This window comes from Danio rerio, chromosome 1 (genome assembly GCF_052040795.2).
Source record: "Danio rerio strain M-AB ecotype USA chromosome 1, GRCz13ab, whole genome shotgun sequence".
NCBI lineage: Eukaryota > Metazoa > Chordata > Actinopteri > Cypriniformes > Danionidae > Danio > Danio rerio.
Window position 1 is genome coordinate 19,556,745 of NC_141021.1, and position 23,562 is coordinate 19,580,306.

At 35.3% G+C, this 23,562-nt stretch overlaps 1 protein-coding gene across 4 annotated transcripts in view; it reads right to left on the bottom strand.

The window, feature by feature from the left end:
* LOC147846784 (uncharacterized) overlaps window positions 1-23,562 on the bottom strand; it is a 228,672-nt gene that overhangs the window by 41,005 nt on the left and 164,105 nt on the right. For all 4 annotated transcript variants that reach the window (XR_015476504.1, XM_087237060.1, XM_087237061.1 and 1 more), the window contains one exon: window positions 12,027-12,102. Coding sequence is in view for 3 of the 4 variants with exons in the window: in XM_087237060.1 (XP_087093186.1) it covers window positions 12,078-12,102 (25 nt within the window). In the remaining variant the exon portion in view is untranslated. The remainder of the gene's footprint in view (window positions 1-12,026; window positions 12,103-23,562) is intronic.

A 23,562-nucleotide genomic window follows, 5' to 3' on the forward strand; every position in this document is an offset into this window, starting at 1 on the left:
ATGCGTCCTGCGACTGAGGTAAGGGCATTGTTTGAGGAAGTGCAAGCCAACAAAAAGGATGGGATTTTGCCGCAGGGAGCCCAGACGAGTCGCGAATAAGCTGCAGAGTGAAAAGTGACAAATCCCACAAAATAATATTCTTAGGTCAGGCTGCCTATGATGTTCTACCAAGTCAGTCCTACTTCTGGTCGGAGAAAGCTAAATCCTGTGCTTGCCCTTTGTGTCTAGGAAAAAGAACCTTGGACTATATCATCAATAGCCCTGTGTGAGGTGCTATCACTGGCATCATGACAGAGTCTTAAAGCCAATAGCAGACACTATCTCTAACTTGCAAGCACCTAGACCAAGTGAAGAAGATTATGACTGGTTAGGGCTTGGGGAAAAAGGTCAAAACAGCTGTCAGAACCACATCTTCTGGGGTGATAATAATGTATTTAACAAAAATGAAGCAAAATTCTGAAAAGTTTACTTTGGCAAGCTGTTACGAATTCCTGAAATGATATTCAGTTTGTTCAAAATAACATCATACCATTTCATTCTTCAGCAAACCTACAGTAAAGTGTGATATATGATGGTCATGTGTACAGATCTACTGTATCTAAGCATTAACACCCAAAACAGTACTTTAAAGCACACAAGGGAACTCAAGGCATTGTTAAAAGAAATGACTTGGTTAATTACAATCGCATATTTACAGAATGTTATGTAAGTCTAATAGCAGAGCTGAAATCTCATCTCTCAATCTATGCAAAAACCTAAATACTAAACAAAGCTTTTGGTTTTATTAGACATACAGTACAAGGTACATGATACTGTATGTATGATATAATGATAACAATACTGGCAATAAACACAATTAAAGTGATACTTCTGATGGTGAAAATGGCAGCTCTTTACATTCTACTGGATGGATCGGTATATACAGTGGGAATTATTATACCAACTTTGACACACCATCTTGATAATGACAGGGACCTAATGGTTAGACAGCTGTACTTGTAACCAAAAGGTCACAGCTTTGATTTTTAGTAGCGGAAGGAGTTGCAGGTAGGGGGGAGAGAAAGAACAGAGCCTTCTACCACTCTCAATACCCAAGGTGCCCTTAAGCAAGCTTCCTAACCACCAATTGCTCCCCTTGAGCCCACTGTTCTGGTTATGCGCCCACAGTATGTGCATGTGCACAGTTGGATTGGTTACATGCAAAGGTAAAATTCTGTGTTTACTGTGAGTCTTACTTTTTACTTGCTCATTGACTATCAGTAATGTGATAATTTGTTAGAACATTTTGAAACATTTCAATTTGAATAATGCATGCATGAGTTTGCATTTGTTACTATACTGATTAGATGATACTTAAGTAAGAATTAACTATGGTAAAAATATTGAATAAACTCTAGCTAAATTATTGCCACAGGTGGAGGTTTGTAGGTGCAAAGTTATATAAAAGCTAGCAGAATGTCTAAAGTGGACTGTTGTTACACACAAACTCTTTTAACAATTCAATAAGGAAGCCACAGACATAATCTATAACAAAATATACATGCGAATATAGCAGACAAATATTATAAAATTAGAACTAAGATTATTGCTTAGATTATAATAGACAAATTGCAGAATTGGTTCATTATAAGTTACCATGGAAACAAACAATAACATAATCAGGAGTATTGGTTCATAGCCAGCCTGGTGTGTAAGGGATGATTCTTTTCTTCACAAAATGTGAACCTTTTTGTAGTTATTTGCCTCAGTTTCATTTTAACAATGAGATTTAAATGCTGCCTTTTAGTGATAATTTAAGCTCTATATTTAGCTGGATTAGCTTGTCGGATAGTCATCATAACCACTGTACTATCAGAATTTTAAAGATCTGTCGGGCAATAAATGGACTCAGGTTTCTTTCCATTTAAAGATGTTTACCGAATTTTCAAGCATTATAAAAACAAACTCTGGTCAAAAAACTGTGTTGCTCACAACTAAATTTCAACATGTGTAAACTGTACATGGATTTGAGTACTATTAATAAATATATTAAATCAAATTATGGCCCTTACAACCACACTTTTTTTTTGATTCATTCATTTTCTTTTCGGCTTAGTGTCTTTATTAATCTAACTAAACCCATCTCTGAGAAACACCAATACACACTCATTCACACTCATACACTACGGACAATTTAGTCTACCCAATTCACCTGTACCGTATGTCTTTGGACTGTGGGGGAAACTGGAGCACCCGGAAGAAGCCCACTCGAACGCAGGCAGAACATGCACAAGACCCAGCTGCGGCTTGAACCAGCGACCTTCTTGCTGTGAGGCGACTAGGTAGTGAGCACTACCTATTGCGCTACTGCGTCGCCTCCACACTTTTTTATGTACCAAAATATTTGCTAAATATTTAGAATAAAGAAATGTGAATAAATACTTATTTTTGATATGCAAAATTTATTACATCATATTTCATTAAAAAAATAGGAATCTGTTAAAGTTGCAAATTAAAAACGTGTCATTTATTAGGCACATAAACTGGCCAGCAAATTCAAGTCTTATTCTCAGTCAGTCAAATTCAGGTAAGAATATAGTTACTTGAATGACATGAAAAAAAAAAATATATATATAATAATAATAAAAGAGCTTCATGATTTGTCTTGCCTCTCTTGGAAAAAAGTAGATTTGATGGAAAATTCATGGATAACAACAATAGCCAAATTCAAATAAATTTTAATATGGTCTACCTATGGTGCTTCACACCTTTTTATTTGTTATGTATTTGTTTCAAGAATATTGTCCACGATTTAGAATAAAATTTACTTGTAAAATGTTTTCTCTATTCAAAAATAATACAGTAATGAAAGATGACTTCTTTTACATCAGATTGTATATTTTCGTAAACAGCTGGATTTTGGACTCATGAAAAATAAGAGCTTATTTCAATGGGTTATTTTTTTACAATTTATGATGGTGTAACAATAAAGATAGGACAAATGAGCTCATGTATAGAACAATTTCGGGATCTTTGTCATTGAGGGGTTATTCTTTCGAGCCACCTGAACGCCCCCCTGGCTATGGGCCTGGAGTAAACCAAAATGTACGGATATCACTGAAAAAGTAATAGGTCCTTAATAATACTGAATGATTAGTATGATCAGAGGCTATAGGTATGGACAAGCAAGAACACAATTGAATAGAATCTGTAGTGTAAAGAGTGAAACTAGTTCTTATAATAGTAATGTAATTTTAGGACTTTCAGTGCAAATTAATTAGAACTTGCTCAGATTTCCCCACCCTCACCACAGGTAATATCCCCAATATACAGTTGTCAAGGCTTTAGGATTTGGATGCCTCACATACTCACAGACTGTAATAAACACTGAAAGTCACAAATAAACAGTGTATTATAGCAGATCTGCAGGATTTTATACTCTCAGACTTCTCACACACTAATACAGTTCGGTTTCTGCTCATCAGTCACCAGCCAATTGATATTGGCCAACTCATGTTACAGTAGAAACTTATACAGCTGAAGTTAAAATTATTAACCTAATAATAATAACTCATCTCTAATAACTTATTTATTTTATCTTTGCCATGATGATAATAAATAATATTTGACTAGATATTTTTCAAGCTACTACTATACAGCTTAAAGTGACATACTTAACTAGGTTAATTAGGTTAACTAGGCAGGTTAGGGTAATTAGGCAAGTTATTGTATAACGATGGTTTGTTCTGTAGACTATCGGAAAAAATATAGCTTAAAGGGGTGAATATTTTGACCTAAAAATGTTTTTAAAAAAATAAAAACTGCTTTTATTCTAGCCTTAATAAAGCAAATAAGACTTTCTCCATAAGAAAATATAATTTCAGATTTACTGTGAAAATTTTCTTGCTCTGTTAAACATCATTTGTGAAATTAAAAAATAAATAAATAAATAAATAAATAAATAAATAAATAAATAAATAAATAAAAGAAAATTGTAGGGGGGCTAACAATTCTGACTTCAACTGTATATAGTAATCCCAACTGCTTATGCCAACTGTCAATACTTCTTTTTGTTTATTTGTCAATATGTTTTAAATGATATGTTTGAGATGTATTTGCTAAGACAACTTGACGTGAACAAATACATCACAACCTGTGTGTCTTTATCATGACAACTTGACATACTGAGACGACAAAACTTAAATCTGTCATAAATATGAATATCATGAGGCCATTATGATTGTCATAGTTTTATAACAGCATTGTTAATATCTTTCTTGACCTCAGCTGTCTTTAATGTCATTAATAAATATTAATTACTCTGTTAAACAGCAATTTGTCAGAGTATAGCATTTTAACAACACTAATTTCGTTCCACTAAAATAAGGGATCAGAAAAATACTCATGATACTAGAATGGCCTCATGACAATGTTTATGACATGATTTATGACAAGTTATTTTGTCTTAGGGTGCTTTTAAACCTGATTGATTGTTTTGTTCTGAAACAGGTACTACAATTTTTACAATGTTGCTTTTTTATTCTTGGTGTGATTCACATTCACAAGGCAAAGTTTCTAAACGGACTATAATAGCTAAAACAATACACGTGCAAGTAAACTCTCTTCACATTGGTCAGAGTTCCACGGTTTATTTTTCAGAGTCCCGCTCAGTCGTTTAATTTTTGACAGTGAGCAAAAAGACATTGTAAGCAAAAAGCTGCACTTTAATTTTGAACGGTGTCACTCACAGACACTGTCGCCAAATATTAACCAGAGGTAAGACTTTCTCATACATAGCAGTTGGCTTGAACATCACATTATAGAGAGAAATAACTGATAAGACTGCAGTTCGGTCAATTTTTCTAACGGATAAGCAACTCTCATTAATAGATTAGCATGTTTTCACTTTCGTATTTGATATGAAATGTATACATTTACAAATAGGGATGGCATCCTGCCCTACTCATCATTGTCTTTTAATACATTATAGACATATATGCCTGTTACATATTCATCATACACTGTGATATAGCCTAGTACATTAGCTTGTTGAATCTAATTGCTTTCTCACTACAAGCAATCCGCTCAAGAGTTTGTTTCAACTGAGCCGAAACCACGTCATTCAGAACATCTCGGACTGATTGTTTTAGCACGGGGTTCACAGATATGCCAAATGATTCACAGTAATAAGGGAAACATGCCAGGTTCCGAAACAAAAGTCTGGGTGTGACAGCACCATTAGTAACGTCAAGAAAGATTTTAATGCATGGGTTTATGTCATGTTATCAAAACAAAGACATCATAAACGATTTCATCTTTGCATTTTAACTGAGTGAATGACACTTAATATCAGTTGTCATACACATGCTTTATTTTCATGACATGTAGCGTCATGATTATGAATGTTTCATCACAGTCTTACAAAACCCCTTAATGTTTTACTATCGGGTCAACACAAGCTTTATTAGGAAACAACTCACACACAGCTCAGTTAGAGAAAGAAATGAAGGTGGGAAAAAAGAAATGGAACAATTAGAAACAAATAGCTAAAAGAGCTGACTATAGCCTTTCTGTTTCCCGATGCTTCCTCTGCTTCAGCCGCATCTGATTGTCAATCAGTGGACAGTTCACCTACTCCACAGATGTTTCCAGTCAGCAGTAAGCAGCCAATTACTCTGGGCTTTTCCCCCAGATTTTCATCATTGAAGCAATTTGAACCAATCTACTGAATCCCATCAATCTGAATTACTAAACAAATAAACTAAATCATAAACAGCAAACTACATTAGCATAATACTCTACTCAGGCTATTTACTTAAAGAGAACCAAACATGAACCGTTTTACAAGATGAAGCATTGTCTAAGGTATTTGTGTCTGAATGTGTTTGTGAAATCTAAACTCAAAATATACCACAAATATTTTTATATACAATAATTATACCAATACCAATTTTTTACCAATATAGGCTGGTTGTTTACACACACTGTGTAGACACATCAGTGCTTAAACACCTGATTTTAATGATTACTTATCGGTAAGTGCTCTCTTATCAGCTACTTTCAATTATATTTATTTATTTTTTTATTCCAGACTCTTCAGTCTATAAAATAAAACCTTTCGTTTTCTTTATTTTGTTTTACTTTGTCCTATGTTCACACTCAACGAAACATTTAAAGGTGCTGTATGTCTTTTGTTTTTTTTTTACTCTTCTAAAGCAAATAATTATCATAATTTGTTTGCAGATATTAAAGAAACGCTAAGTGAACATTCTTGTTTATCTAAAAAATAATGCTGAAGTCAGATATTCTGCCTTGAAAATGTGCGTTACGTGCCGGAACATCTGTCTTTGTTTTGGTCATTTAAACATGTTTACCTTTGAGGAAAACAGCAGAATTCATTTGTTCAGTCAGAAAGGCTCTCAAAGCATGCGTCCGTGAACGAAGTGTTACCACCAGTGGACAGTAACAGCCTTTAAAATGAGACAGATTCAGAGTTCCATATGAAATGGTTATTAATTAGCAAATAATACAAATATTGCCAATGTACACATTGGGTGAGCAGGTTACATTGTAACCCAGTGTTCTAACAACATGTTACGTGACACGATTTGCAGTGATAAGCAATTTGTCTGTTTGTACCAGACAAAGCACAACAGAAATTTAAATGCAGGCATTCAGAAGCACATAATAGTGCACTCACTGCACTCCAACGAAATGGTAAGGTTTATAGTCTATTTAATACATAAATACACCTCTTTAACATTACTAAATGTACATGGTGAATCACTGATATTTGTTGGCTTGCATTGAGCCACAGTTCTAATGTTTAATTTCAAATGGTTTATTATATTTTTAAAATTTAAGGTGAACTATCTGCTGCTGTTTTCACTAGTATGTCATGTAAAAAAGCAGTCAAACTCACATCATTAGCATTTAACACTGAATAAAGCACATGGTTTACCAGAGCAGATCATTGTCAGTTTTCTGCTGTTTCTAAAATATAAATTTCAGGTGTTGGTTAGAACAAAAACTTCTTTTATTATGGAAAATATTCCTTCTATCACGTGCCGTTGCCTTTATTTAGAACACAATTTAAATCAGCCTTTAAGCTTGACAGTCAGGTCAAGGAGTGCAATATTTATAGTTCAACCAGTGGGTGTCAAACTTACATACTGGACCTTTAAGCATTAATTCATATAGCTTGAGCCTTTACATGCTAAATGGTTGAACAAGTTCTCATAAAATGTCAAACATATTTCAATGTTTCTATTTCAATTACACTTTTTTTTTTTTAAATCTCCCCTGAATTAACAAATCGCTCCCAGGTGTATCTTGTATCTTTCTCTATTGAAGGTGCATTACATGAACCATCACATATATAAAGCCAGAGCACAACCCAATGTTGTGCAATGGAAGAAGAAGTGTAGTGATGTGGATGAGAATGTGTGACCCAACAGACATGAATGTCAGGAGGTGTAAAAAGACTGCACTGTAATTCCTACAGGATTGCATGTACAGTTTTCCCTAAGGAAATGGTCCTATGTTCACATTACTTTTTGTATGCAATGCAGTGCCGTCTATTCCTTTCTCTATCACAATGTAATGGTCAAACAGTAAAATAGTAAAAGCAAACCTGTGAATCTTGTGTTTTGCTATTCGTTTGCATCCCAGCAGGCATTTAATGTCATAAGACACTAATATTTAACATCAGGTGACCAAAAGTTAATGTCTAGAAAGCGACTAAGGACATTTTTTGACATCCAGTATTAGATGTCCTACTTGGTTGATTTTAGGTTGTGTTGGAAAGTGATCAAAATCCAACGTCAAGCAAACATCTTAAACCATCACATTGACCATCATATACTGTAAACCCTGCTGTTGTCAAAACTAAATATATAAAGTTAAGATAACTTGACATTACTTAAAATACCCATTTTTGGCATCGAAACCTAAACAGGTGTATTTAACTTACTCATTAGGCAGCAAAAAACTTGCAAATATTCTTTTAAGTTCTCTGAACTTAACACTTTATTTTCTTTAAAAGAATTAAGAGACATGCTCTGTTTGAAATGATTGGTTGCGTTTGATATTCTGCCTTGACAACAGCTCTGATTGGTCGATATAGGTTATATGACACAAGGCGGGCATTTCCCTGTTAAGAGCGCAGCAGGACAGAGGCACTACCTGAACGCATCCGATGAAAGAGAAAAGTTAAATTAGAAAGCAGATATTTTAATGCTTATATACATTTTTGCAAATTGATATACATGGATGCAGTGGGTAGTGCTGTCACCTTACAGCAAGACTCACCTCATAAATATTTGATGTTACAAACATCAACATGGTGGAGCTAAATATTAACTTTGATATATAAACAGCCCTGCGATTGAGTAAGTAAGAACAGAATATAAAAGCAGAAAATTTTAGAAGTTTACTATAATAGCCATTTTAAGTTATCTGTACTTAAACATTTAAGTTAATTTAATGAAGATACCACATTTGGTCAACTCAATTAATTGAGTTGTCGATTGCTCATTACTCAAATGAACTGAGGGAGGGAGTAGTCTCAACTTATTAGGGCTTACAGTGTATAATACTGTCATACTTACATCAAATACTGACATTTATTAAGGTGTGGCAACCTAAATTTAACATCTGATAGATGTCATAGTGGTAACAACCACACAACGTCAAGCTGTAACATCATTAGACCTTGACATTTGATCAATTTTAGGTTGGACATTGACGTTGTGTGACATATGACGGTATTTTATGATGGTTAATATGACGGTTTAAGATGTCGGCTTGACATTTTGGTCACTTTCTAACACAACCTAAAATCAATCAAATAGGACATTCGTTATTGGACGTCAAAAAAAAGTTGTTGTTAGACGCTCTATAATTTTGGATTTTCATTCCTGAACAAAATGCAACGTTCCCCTAGAGTTAGGATACAATGTCAATCTGACATCACATTGACATCCTGTGTCTGTTGGGATTGTTTTGAGAAATGCACTTACTGTTTTGCAAATTTCAATTCTGATCTTAGAAATGCATCAAAGAGTCTAAGAAAAAAAAGTGTAAGAAAAAGCATTCTGGGTTTTAACAACACAGCATTTTTTAGAAACTGCACTTCTTTTTCTTTTTTAATTTTGGCTAAAATGATGGGATTTTTCTTTTAAACTAGGTATATTTCCAAACACAATCTCACGACAATTCATAATTTTTGATTTAGTAGCTAATTCGTATGAATTTGTACAATCTCATTCATATAATTTAGTATGATTTGCTCATCTACCACTGATAGTTGGGTTTAGGGGTGCGGTTGGGTGCCACACCTCCTTTTTGAAGTCGCACATATTCATACCACTGAACTCAAACTCTACGAATTGGAACAAATTAGCCACTAAACTGAAAAAAAAAAAAAAAAAAAAAAAAAAAAAAAAACTTGTGAGATCAGCCTGTTATATCTGAGGATTTTGCCTTTAGAAAAAGTTGTGTTTGCAACTGCTGAGAATGCTTAAATGATGAAATTGATGCATCTCCTTTTCAGTCCTGCATAAACCTGCAGAATCTCTTCACGATTCAGGCTAACGGCAAACATGTTTTCATCAAGCTTTTGAAAAACATGTGAGATCTAGGAGATCAAATGCTTAAGATTGGATATGCCTCCTTTCTGAGAATCTCCAGTTTAGCTTTCTGTCTTTGAGAGGTTATGCCTGCAGAGCTGATCGACCGTAAACATGGATGAAAACCACTTTCAGAGGATAAAGTTATTCAAGAGCTTTCAGAGTGAAGAGTCTGTTATAAGAGGAGCATCCATGTTTGAACCCCTATAAGAATATTGGTAAAAAGAGTAAACTATCGATCAATCATTTCCCTTTGGCTTAGACTTTGATTGATCAGGGGTTACCACAGCAGAATGAACCGCTAACCATTCCAGCATATGTTTTATACAGTGAATGCCCTTCCAGCCAAAACCGAGTACTGGGAAACACCCATACACTCTCACATTCCCACACAAACTCACACAGTTCACTTATAACACGTCTTTGGAATGCGGGGAAAACAGGAGCACCTGGAGGAAACCCACGCAAACATTAGGAAAACATTCAGACTCCACACAAAATGCCAACTGGGCCAGCCAAGGCTCGAAGCGTCCTTCTTGCAGTGAAGCGACAGTGCTAACCTTGAACTAAATTAATCAAAATTGATACTATTTACACTTTAAAAAAACAGTCCAGTCCAAAATTAGTCGTTGTGCTGGTCAGTGTTTGACAGACCATGAAAGCACATGCTTACGTTTTTGCTTACAATGTTGTGTATTCATACAAATAAAAGAAAATGGAACATTGTAATGTGATCCCACTTTCATTCAGCAAAAAAGGAGAGAAAGCACATGAGAGAGGACGAGAGTGAGTGATGAAGTGAAGGACACATAAGTTGATCGCTCGCTGTCGAGTCTCATCCCGTCAGTCAGTCTAAATGCAGTTCTTTGAAGGCTCTGAGTTGTTAGGCTCCCGCAGGAGACTGAAAATGCAGCTCCAAAGCACCCGGGTGTAAAACACAGATCAGGTGCAACAAATTACATAGCTCAGAGGCTTGAAAAATTAAAGAGAAGAAACATTAAAGATGTAGTTCACTAATGAGAAAGATCTGCAGTTTCAGGATTAAATAGTAGTAGTAGTAGTAGTAGTAGTAGTTGTAGTAGTAGTAGTAGTAGTAGTAGTAGTAGTAGTAGTAGTAGTAATAATAATAATAATAATAATAATAATAATAATAATAATAACAACAACAATTGTAGCATTTTTTTTAAATTAGAATGTATTTAAATATCAATATCAATTTAATGATGCAAAAATGATTACATCATGTATTACACCATTGTTTTTTTTCCCCTGATAAACAATTTTATTACATGCTTCCCTCTAACACATTTATTAGAGTTTGATTGATTGATTTATTGGTAGATTTATTAATTGATTGATTGATTGATTGATTGATTGATTGATTGATTGGTTTGATGATTGGTTGGTTGGTTATCACATTGATTGATTTATTGATAAATTGATTGATTGATTGATTGATTGATTGATTGATTGATTGATTGATTGATTGATTGATTGATTGATTGATTGATTGATTGATTGATTGATTGATTGATTGATTGATTGATTGATTATTTGGTTTGATGATTGGTTGGTTGGTTTGATGATTGGTTGGTTAGTTGGTTATCACATTGATTGATTCAGTGATTCATTGGTCGATTGATTGATTGATTGATTGATTGATTGATTGATTGATTGATTGATTGGTTGATTGATTGATTGATTGATTGATTGGTTTGATGATTGGTTGCTTGGTTATTACTTTGATTCATTGATTTACTGATTGATTCATTTATTCATTGATTGGTTGGTTTGATGACTGGTTGGTTGGTTATTTCATTGATTGATTGATTTGATTAATTGATTGATTGATTAATTGATTGATTGACTGATTATTTGATTGATGGTTTGTATGATTGGTTTGATAGTTGGTTGATTGATTGATAGATAGATAGATAGATAGATAGATAGATAGATAGATAGATAGATAGATAGATAGATAGATAGATAGATAGATAGATAGATAGATAGATAGATAGATAGATAGATAGATTGATTGATTGATTGATTGATTGATTGATTGATTGATTGATTGATTCTAGAATGATTATTCCTAGAATCCTGTAACTATATAAAGTTTTTAATTTCTTTACAATACTTTAAAGTCTCATGAAAAAAAGGAAAAAAAAGAATGCTTGAGCATATAAATAATTATAATTAATCTCAACAATTCTGAGCGTGTGAAGAAAAAAGTTTAAAAGAAATGAAAGTACAAAGTACTCCTTCAATAGAACCCGGTAGGCTATTTTTATCAGCGGCTATAATGATCTTTCAGTACATTTTCCGTCAGCTGTTCATCTGATATTCTTTGTGCCTTTTATGAGCTGATATAGTCAATTCTCAGGAGACAGTTTGGACTTAAACTGCTGACATGCTCACCCTGTGTGTCTGGCTTTCACTGGCTCCGTCCTCCTTTCCCCTCGCTTCATTTCATCCCATCAGTCCATTCCTGGCCCTGCCAGAAGAGAGGGGACGGAAAGTGGATCAGAGAGTGCTTATATGGAGATTAGTGGGCAGACAGAGAGAAAAAAGAGAGACAGAGAGAGCACAGAAATATATTACAAATCAGCCAAACCCACACAGGTGGCATCTATAATCTAATAAGAGCCGAGCTCTATTCAGAACTTTTCAATCTTTTGAGTGAGTGAATGAGTGAGTGCTTAATGATAAGGACAGTGTGTGAATTAAAGCGTTTGCAAAAGCGGGACACTGAATATCTCTCAGAAATGAGTATGTGATTGAAATGTTTGCTTTGCATGACTGTATGGACTATATACACTCACTGGCTACTTTATTAGGTACACCTTACTAGTACAAGGTTGGACCCCCTTTTTCCTTCAGAACTGCCTCAATACTTTGTGGCATAGATTCAACAAGGTACTAAAATATCCCTCAGAGATTTTGGTCCATATTGACATGATAGCATCCCAGTTGCTGCAGATTTGTAGTCTGCACATCCATGATGCGAATCTCCCGTTCCACCACATCCCAAAAGTGATTTATTGGATTGAGATTGGATTGAGGCGCGTTATCCTGCTGGAAGTAGCCACCAGAAGATACACTGTGGTCATAAAGGAATGTATGTACTCAAGTAGGCTGTGGTGTTGACAGTGCTCAATTGGTACAAATGGACCCAAAGTGTGCCAAGAAAATATCCCCCACACCATTACACCACCACCACCAGCAGCCTGAACCATTGATACAAGGCAGGATGGATCTATGCTTTCATATTGTGGACACCAAATTCTGCCCCTACCTTCCAAATGTTGCAGCAGAAAAAAAGACTTATCCGACCAGGCAATGTTTTTCCAATATTCTATTGTCCAATTTTGGTGAGTCTTTGTGAATTGTAGCCTCAGTTTCCAGCTCTTAGCTGACAAAATTGGCACCCGGTGTGATCTTCTGCTGCTGTAGCCCATCTGCCTCAAGGTTGGACGTCTTGTGCCTTGAGAGATGCTCTTCCTCATACCTCGGTTGTAACGAGTTGTTATTTGAGTTACTGTTGTCTTTTTATAAGCTCAAACTATTTCTTACCTTTCTCTGTAGACCCTAGACATGGTTGTGCATAAAAATTCCAGTAGATCAGAAGTTTAAGTCTCTTTTTAAAACTCACTTATATTCTAAATGGTACAATCATTCAGTTCCATAGCTCATGTTTCATTTTCTTTTTTGCTATTTTTCTCTTGTCCTTTTTATTTGTTTAGTTTGACTTTGTTATTGTCTTGTTCTCTTTTGCTGTAAAGTATCCTTGAGCAATGGAAAGGTGCTATATAAAATAAACTTATTATTGGATCTATGGATGGATGTAAAATTTAGTTGAATTTAGTGGAATTTCGTTACAAGTTAGACTTGAATATATATATATATATATATATATATATATATATATATATATATATATATATATATATATATATATATATAGCTTAAAGCTGAATGTTAAAAGTTGTCAATGCTGAGGAAATACTGACTGCCAAAACGTCAAAAAAGATTAAAGCCATAAAAACCTAAATCTACATTTAATATTTAAGCAACAGATATTCAAGTACGGTTGCTGTCTAACCAGGGCTTGCACAATGTGGTAGCCCATTGTCCCAGGACTATTTTTTTATTTATTTTTTTTTTTTTTTTTGGGCTGCAGCTCTGCACAGTTTTGCTCCAGCCCTAATCAGACACCTGGAACATCTTGATTAGTTGGAGCAGCTGTGTTAGAATAGGGTTGGAGCAAGTCTGTGCAAAGCTGTGGCCCTCCAAGTGGCCCTTTAATAATCCGCCTTAAAAAAAACAATAGCCCCAGGATGTCAGACTAACACTGAGTGTGTAAATAGTGTAATATTAGCATATGTGTTTTTGTTAGGTGCACTGATTGGAACTCTATTTATAAAATTAATGAATAAAATAGTAATTCTAAACTTGTGAATATTTGTTATGTATTTAGTTTAACATGTTGGACATGCAATGCGGCTAGCATCCAGACAGTTGGACTTATACATCAGCATACTATCATCGCAAAAATATTGCAAGAATCAGATGCTTTGTTTCCAGTGAAGACTTAGAGAAACTTGTTCATGCTTTTATCAGCAGCAGGGTGGATTACTGTAATGGACTCCTCACTGGCCTTCCCAAAAAGACAGTCAGACACTTGCAGCTCATCCAGAATGCTGTAGCCAGAATTCTGACCAGAAGCAGAAAATCAGAGCACATCACACCTGTCCTCAGGTCTCTACACTGGCTGCCAGTTACATTCAGAATACATTTTAAAGTATTATTACTGGTCTGTAAATCACTAAATGGCCTAGGACCTCAATACATTACAGATATGCTCACTGAATACAAACCTAACAGATCACTCAGATCTTTAGGATTATATAAACTAGAAGTTCCAAGAGTTCAGTCAAAGCAGGGTGAATCTGCCTTCAGCCACTATGCTCCTCACTGCTGGAATCAGCTTCCAGAAATGATCAGATGTGCTCCAACATTAGGCACATTCAAATCAAGACTGAAAACACATCTGTTTAGCTGTGCCTTTACTGAATGAGCACTGTGCTGCGTCCGACAGATCGCACTATTATGTTTTTCGTTTTCTTTTTCATTCTTTTATAACCTATTTTAACTTATTTTAATTTGTTTTTATCTGTTTTTAATAATTTTTATTGTCTGCATTTATGTTCCTAAACTTGTCTTTTTATTCCTGTTTATGGAAAGCACTTTGAATTGCCACTGTGTATGAAATGTGCTATATAAATAAACTTGCCTTTGCCTTTGCCTTTATACCACTAGTTGGACTTATTTTTCTTTCATTAAATGTAAACTTGAATGTCCTCTGCTGCATTTTTTGCCATTCCCATCCTTATCTTGACATTGCCAGAAGCATAAATACAACTGGAGTACATGTTACAGTATATTCCCTCTAAAGCTCAACATTAACAGCAATATGGATAAAGTTTTTCCTTTGAGTCTCTGTAACTGAAAACAACATTTCTTCTCTGACTCTTTCATTGGTTAACAATACTAACCACTCACAAATACATGCATGTTGTTCACACAGACAAAAACATCCAGCTCCCAGTCCTGCTCTGTTGTCGGTCTGTGTTTTGTTCCTTTTCTGACATTATTGAGTTGTTTTGTCAGTTGCAGATTCCCCATTCAGTCTTTCTGACCCACTGACACAGTCATAATGCCACACAAAACAATGCTGTCAGCTTCAAGGCTGTAGGATAAAGGCATTCATTACCTAAAAAGAGAGTAAACAATGACACAGTTGATGTGAATGTATTGAGACTCAATTATAAAGACTTTTGAAATGTCTGCTTTTAACTGTAATAATGGTAACCTGAATGATAGGGTTTCAATATCTATAAAAGGCTGCTGACTGTTGTCGTGACAACACAAATTCTCCTAAACATCCTTTTGTTAATGTCCTTCATTCAATTTTTGTTATTTCTGTGAATCAGGAAATCTAAAGAAAATCAATAGGATACAATGTTGTTTTTTAAGGAAGAAATTTCCGCACAAAGAGGGGGGGGGGGTGTATGAACATAATTATGTCATGACTTATATCAGTGAACTAATCCTCAACATTTAAGAAACAGTTAAAGAGGTGGTCCACTACGATATCATATTTTAAACTTTAGTTGATATGTAATGTAGATGAGTGAACATATAATATCTCTGAATATAATACGCTCAAAGTTCAATGCAGAGGGAGACATTAAAGCCTACAGTAAAAGAAATTTAGGGACAACAAAAAAAATACATCTGGGTTGGTGAGATCACAAACACATCAGGTTATGTGCATTCTTCACACACATACACACCGCGCAGTACAGAAAATGGGCATGGCCAAAGGCTCTGTAATGTTATAGCAGAGAAAGCTAAAATGCTGTCCAAACACTGCTATTTTCACAGAGCTTGTTCTGTTTCTGTATTTTGGCTTCCAAAGGACATGACACAAAGAGAGAAGTGCTTACAGTTTAATTTTAATTATGCTTCAGAGAATTCTAAAATCATATATAGCTAGCATTTGACAAGGGAGAGCTTCCAGAATCTCTCCCAGTTCAATGCTTGATTTGGCTAAAAACTCCTCAAAGATATATGAATATATGTGAAAGACACTTGTCACTGGGCTTTGCAGGCACTGTTATTCAGTGGTTCAGATCTTACCTCTCTGACAGGTCAATTAGGGTATCTTGGAGGGGAGAGGTGTCTAACCTACAGCATCTAAACACTGGGGTACCACAGGGCTCTGTTCTTGGGCCACTTCTCTTCTCCATCTACACGACATCTTTAGGATCAGTCATCCAGAAACATGGATTTTCCTACCACTGCTATGCTGACGATACCCAGCTATATATAAGAAACGTCTAAAAACTCAACTATTTAGTGTCCACTTTCCTTCCTAATCTGCAAATGCCTCTCTGACTCCACTGCTAACTATATTACAGAAAAAAAAAGACTAATGTTTTGCTTCTTACACTTTACATACCTGAAACTTGCCTACAGCACTTATTCATTGTTGCTCTTCTATGAGGTAATATGACAGTCGTTTTCTTGTTAATTAAGTAGCAATATAATTAAACTAAGAAAATAATGTGATTTTTTTTACAAAACAAGCATGAGCACACATTGCTTTGCATCTTATAAACACAACCAAGCCTTAAAATACACTCTGGACCACCCCTTTAAGAAAAATAAAATTCTCATTCAATTCACTCTATTTTGGCCATGCAAATTAATTAAACTTTCTAATTACATGATGGTGTGATTTTAAACATAAGTTGTTTTGGTAAAGGAAAAAAAAAAACCTAGAGCCTTACGTTATATGATTAAAAAAACATAGATAATTCAAAGTGAATTGTTTGAAGTGAGTTAAGTATAATAACTCTATATTTGGTTCAGAAAAAGTATTATTTTATTTCATTGTTATTGTGGACTCATGCTTGTTCCTGAAGTCACAGAAACAGAATTACATTGACAAACATGTAGATGACAAACAATGTTGGCAGTAATTAGTTAATAATTGCTTAGTTGCTGTAATTAAATTACTTATTCATATTATCAATAAGTTCAGAGAAGCAAAGTAATTGTATTTTTTTCTTGGTATATACATTTTGCAGAATAATTACATTTACCGTGAAGATTTCACATGCCTAAGGAAAAAAATAAATAAATAAATTGAGTGAGAAATTAGTTTACGACAATATACGATATAAAATCAGAGAAGCAGTGTAATTGTTTTGCATTATTAAAGTTTTCATCTAAAGAATGCTCCATTTGCCATTCAGTTGCATCCTGCAAAGCACTCAAAACATTAGGTGTTTATTTTACATTGTCTATTCTCAAACAGTGAAAAAAAAACAGTATACAATATTATTTTATTCAAAACCTTACGTTTAAAAGGGAAACATGAGGCCGATCTTAAACAAAAAAGAAAAATGAAAAAAAAAGACCCCTAGCTCTAAGGTTTTCTTATGGAATATCTTAAACTAACCAGTAACTATGTTTTTTTCATTCCCTTATATTTATTTATTATATCAATGGAACTTGTGACCTTAGGGCCTACCCACAATATGCTATCCGAACCGTGCCCAGGCCCATGTCACCGCATCCCAAATGAATATAACTAAAGCAATCCCCACTGTGCTAGGCGAAAGTGCTTACTGAACAGTGCATCATCAATGATATAAGTGTGCCCAGGCCTGAATGTATTGTGAGTGTGGGCCATCGGTGGAGACGGGAGGGGGGACAAGTGTGTTTTGGCCTGGTTCAAGGCACCTGTACATAGTGTGAGTATGCCCTTAGTTGGCTAATGAAAATGCACCCCTGGAAGGATTGTTTGATGTGGGCTAGCGTTCACTCGCACTGGCCCAACAATGGAATTTTTTTTTTTCTTGCGCTACCTGGCGGATATTGCATAAAGCAAATTTTTTTTTTTTTTTTTTTTTTTTTTTTATGAAAAGAAGGCTTTGCTGCTGCAGCACAGAGTAACTACACTTTAAAACAATGTGCATTCTCAGTGGCCACATCTGTAAGACATGAAACAGGAAAAAAAAATATTTTTCTATAGGCCACTGAAAACAAGTGGGTCCTTAAAGGTGACTTTCCAAAGGCAAGATCCAATCACAGTGAAAACACAATCACCTCTATGTTTGAGTCTGGAGTGGGGAATTAAAATAAGGTTCTGTTTGCAAGATCTTAGACTTTTCAAGAGGGTATATTGATGTAATAATTCAGATGAATAGATGGGTGCTTGACAGTGCAGAGATTTTGAAACAAATAATAGGATTTTACAATGTATTTTAAACAGGCAGGCATTCAAGTCAAGTGCCTTTAGAGTGATGGAGAGATGTGTTCCCCTATTTCTTTTTTAAAAGGAGTCTAACCGCAGCATTCTGCACTGATTGAAGACAAGCAATTTGAGCTTTGGAGAAGCCACAGTACAAAGAGTTACAGTAATCAAGATGTGATGTGATAAATTAATGAATGGGCATCTCCAAAGTCTTGTCGATGAGAAAGTCTTTAATTTTTCAACACAGGCTCATTGTGAAAATGTAGCCCTATATACGTTTCTGCAGATCGTCAATTATGGCTTTCCCACTGTTACCAGGTTGTCCAGTAAGCTCGACACGTCCGTCGGCGGACTTGAGATGAAGAGCGGAGTTGACAGCAACAAGGGGGTTCAAGTCTGGTAAAGAATAGTTCAAGAAAGGGGGTAAGACAAAAACAAAAGCCAAAAAATAAAATAATCAAGTAAATAACAGGGTGAGAATGTGGTAAAATCTGACAATGTGGTAAAACTCAGGTGATGGCTTTTCTTTTTTTGGATTGCTTTTCAAAACACTGTGGTCAGGTTTAGTAAAGGGGGATGGGTGGTTCAATAGGTGCTTTTCAAAACACTAATGGTTGGGTATAGGGAAGGGGGAGGGTGGGGTGATTGGTCGGTTTGTCAGTCAGTCAGTGAGTTAGTCAACAGAGGCCTCTAGCGGATTTACGTGAAAAGAGCAGGTGAAAATGGCACTTGCAAGAGATATTTGACAACATACACAGGAGCATACAAAGTAGCCTCAGGCGGATTCATGAAAACAAAAACTGCAAAAAAACATTGGTCATGGGACGTATTTTGCTCTCTCCAGAAATGTAGCGGTACGTAATCAGAATAAGCCTGGGTTGTCATTTTTTGCAAGAGTACTAAGCTCATGCTAATTAGAACCAATCACAGTAAAGATTTGTTTGTCGAATTTCATCTAGTCACCTCAATTTTAAAGAACACCCAGATTCTGTACTTGCATAAACATTTGATTAAGGTCCCATGTCAAAATTATAGGCTTTCAAGTTTACAGCTAAAAACAATCACCTTTGTTTTTTCTTTATTTAAATATAAAAAGTTTTAAAGGTGGAAAGAGTTATACTGTTAGTGTGTTAATATTTGTTTCCTGATTTTGGAACTTGTTTTCTCCCATAGCTCGGTTCGATTAGACATATGTAAACATGGCAAACGCCCTTAGATTAGCAACAAAACAATCAATACAAGACTGCCTGAACAAAAATGAACTCTGGAGCAGTTCACTTGTGGTTAGAAAGCAATATGGCCCAATGGACAAACTTTATCAGACTGTATGATGAGTATAGCAAGTGAAAAATAGCAGTGCTTGTTTTCTCTAATGCCTTTTAAATAGTGAAATAATCTGATGCAAAAATGAAACAGCTAGTTAAAAATTGGTTCGAAGAACATATTTCAGAACAAAACGTAAAAATATGACTAAAGTCTTAACTCTTGCTCAAAATTGTTAAACAATAACTACAAAGTAAGCCACAGTAAGCAAACAGAGCTGATGTCTGCCTATTTTGATGAATGAGTGACATGAGTGGAATCCAGCAACGTGCTTAAACTAACCAATGGGATGAGAGTTTTGCTGGAAATTACAAATTTAGTTCCATTTAGAAATTGTTCTCTTGAAGAATGAAGACGAAAGAGTTTTAATCAAAGTAATTCATGCTACTAGTCAGAGCAGAACTACTCTGTTTATGGATCAATATGATAAGACACGTCTGCCAATGACATATGAGTACAATTTCCAAGGAAATCTGTCCTGACGCATCTGAAATATGAACATTATATTGTAGAAAAAGTGTAGTGATTAAGGGTAAGAGAGAAACATTGTTTGGAAGATGGATGTGATGTACTTCCTCATTATTTAAAGTTTGTTCATCAAAAACAGCTACATAATAACTTTAGCATATAAATAGCATATAGCCAAGTAAAACGCGTAAAAGCAATATAACAGCCACACGGGAACTCTTGTAGTGGAAAATAATCAGCTGCGGTTCCTCTAAACGCAACACTCCATCTTGTTACTCGTCTACAAAACCACTTCCGCTTATGGAACGAACCAGGCTAAAACACTGCAAAGAGGCTAATGGAGAAGATGCATTACATTCTGTCCTTTCTGAAGGGTGTCATTTTTCATGCAGGTGCCCTAGTGAAAGTCAAAGAAATGGCAGAGCTGAATTTAAAATTTTCTTCGTTAAAAGGAGAGAGTCCTCACATTTTGTAATTGTTATTTTGATGGCTCATTACATTTTAAGATACATTATTAAATTAACATAAAAAAGTGGGTTCAGAGTCAGTTATTAAAACATCTACATCAATTTCTATCAAACATGTGTTTGGCTAATATTAACATCTAGTTGTATCATAGGTTGTTCAAGGTGTTCAAGATTTTTTTCTGTGTAACCATAGCAACTGATGGGTCATGGTTCACAATCTTAGTGACATTTTGAATTCTCCTCTTCCCCCACAGTTTCTTATTTTCTTCTCATTCGTTTCTTTTTTCATTTTTGGAACTGAACATTTTGTACAACCTTCTGTGAGAGCATATTTGCTCTCTTTATATTTTGAGGGATGTTGCTATTAATGATATAATGATCTCACACTAGCTTGCAGGTTAAAAATATAAAAACATAAAGTGCACATCCTTTAAGCACACGCAGTGCTAGACACTGTAATCCATTCTTCACTGTGATTACAGTAAGCTGGATCATGTGAAAGAAAAAAAGTCATCAAGTTCTCCTCCGAACATATATGCACTAACCGGCCACTTTATTATGTACAATAAAGTCAAACTGCTTGTTAGCGCAAATTTCTAATCAGCCAATTACATGGTAACATCTCAACGCATTTAGGCATGTAGACATGGTCAAGAAGATCTGCTGCAGTTCAAACCGAGCATCGGAATGTGGAAGACAGTTGACTCAAGTGACTTTGAACGTGGTACTGTATGGTTGTTGTTGCTAGACGGGCTGGTGTGAGTATTTCAGAAACTGCTGATCTACTGGGATTTTTACGCACAACCTTCTAGGGTTTACAGAGAATGGTCAGAAAAAGAGAAAACATCCAGTGAGCTGCAGTGCTGTGAGCGCAATTGCCATGTTCATGCCAGAGGTCTGATGAGTCTTAATTTCTGCTGGAACCTTTGGATGGTAGGGTGAATATTTGGAGTCAACAACATGAAAGTACGGATGCATCCTGCCTTGAATCAACAAGGTAATGGTGTGGGGGATATTTTCTTGGCACACTTTGGGACCATTAGTCCTAACTGAGCATCATATCAATGCCACAGCCTACCTGAGTATTGTTGTCCATCCCTTTATGACCACAGTGTACTCATGTTCTGGTGACTACTTTAAGCAGGATAAAGCACCATGTCATAAAGCGCGAATCATCTCAACATGACAAGAAGTTCACTGTACTCAAATGGCCTCCTCAGTCACCAGGGCTCAATCCAATAGAGCACCTTTTGAATGTGGTGGAACGGGAGATTCACATCATGGATGTGCAGCTGACAAATCTGCATCAACTGTGTGATGCTATCATCAATATGGACCAAAATCTCTAAGGAATATTTCCAGTACCTTGTTAAATACATGACAAGGCAGTTCTGAAGGAAAAGGGGGTTCAACCCAGTACTAGTAAGGTGTAACTGATAATATGACCAGTAAGTGTATATAGCCACTGCTATTGCTGCATGCAATACAAGATATTAGTATTTTTTCCAGATTTTTTTTATAATCCAACCTATAACTGTCCCAGTTTCTGCCCTCAATATTTATTCTTTTTTAACAGAATATGTAATTAATTTTCATGTTCAGTAATGGATTCTTTTTCGAGAATGTTTAACTACACATCACTCTGTGATCCATAAATCATAATAGTCTCATTCAAATATTATTCCATGATGAATAATTACATGCTCAGTATTATGAACAATGGCTTGAACATATTCCTCTATGTTAATCCTATTCATAAGAAACATGATATACAGGAAAAAAAATTTTTGTTTGTCCTTTCTGTTTGTTATACAAGTAGCTTCATTTACATCTCAATAAAACTAATGGTCCATTTGTAGGATAATGTGGAACAGACATCATGCACATTGAGATATAAAATCGCATTGTGATAGATTAAATTGCAATTGTGAGAAATTTCATTTGGAAAGATCTATTCATAAATGTCCTTGTCAGACGAGACTGAAGGATAAATTGGAAAAAGCAGGCCAGTAAACTGTTAGGGTGCTTTCATCTGTCTGCATATTGATTTTCAGTTGTGGAGTTAAGGAAATATATTCTGCCTAATCTAAAAGCACACTTGACAACTGCAACTGACAACTTTACATACATTGTTAATGTGAATGTTTAAATGATAAATATATGAATAAAATAAGATAAACATGGCAAAAAATATCTCTCTCACACACACACAAACGCACACACACACACACACACACACACGCACACACGCACACACACACACACACACACACACACACACACACACACACACACACACACACACACACACACACACACACACACACACACACACACACACAAATAACATTTTCAGTGAGCCAAACTGAGAAAATATATGCAATTTGGTGCAGTAGATAACATTTTAATGGCCAAAAGTAATAATATGACGCTAAATTTGTAATATGCGAGTAGAAAAACATTTAGATACCAGTAATCACAGTATATCTTAGGCCCTGTTTACACTGCTAGTTAAATGTGACACAATTCTAATTTGTGTGTTGTCCACTTGAGATCGGATCTGTTCTATGACCGTGTAAAAAAAAAAATGCATGCATTCGGATATTTAGAGATCGGTTTCAGGCCTCTTTTATATGTAGAAATAAATCAGATATAAATCAGATATGTGACAATGCGACTATCATGTAATCAGGCAGATCAGATTTATTAAGGGATTCCGTTTTGTTTGTCATTAAACTTGCAACAATGTGTTACTTCTGCGCTGGTCAGTCGCCACAAGACTGCTTCCACCAGACCTAAGATCTCTCTCGTACACATTGTCGCAAGTTGTCGTACCTCTGAATGGTGGAGGACACCATATATTAACCCT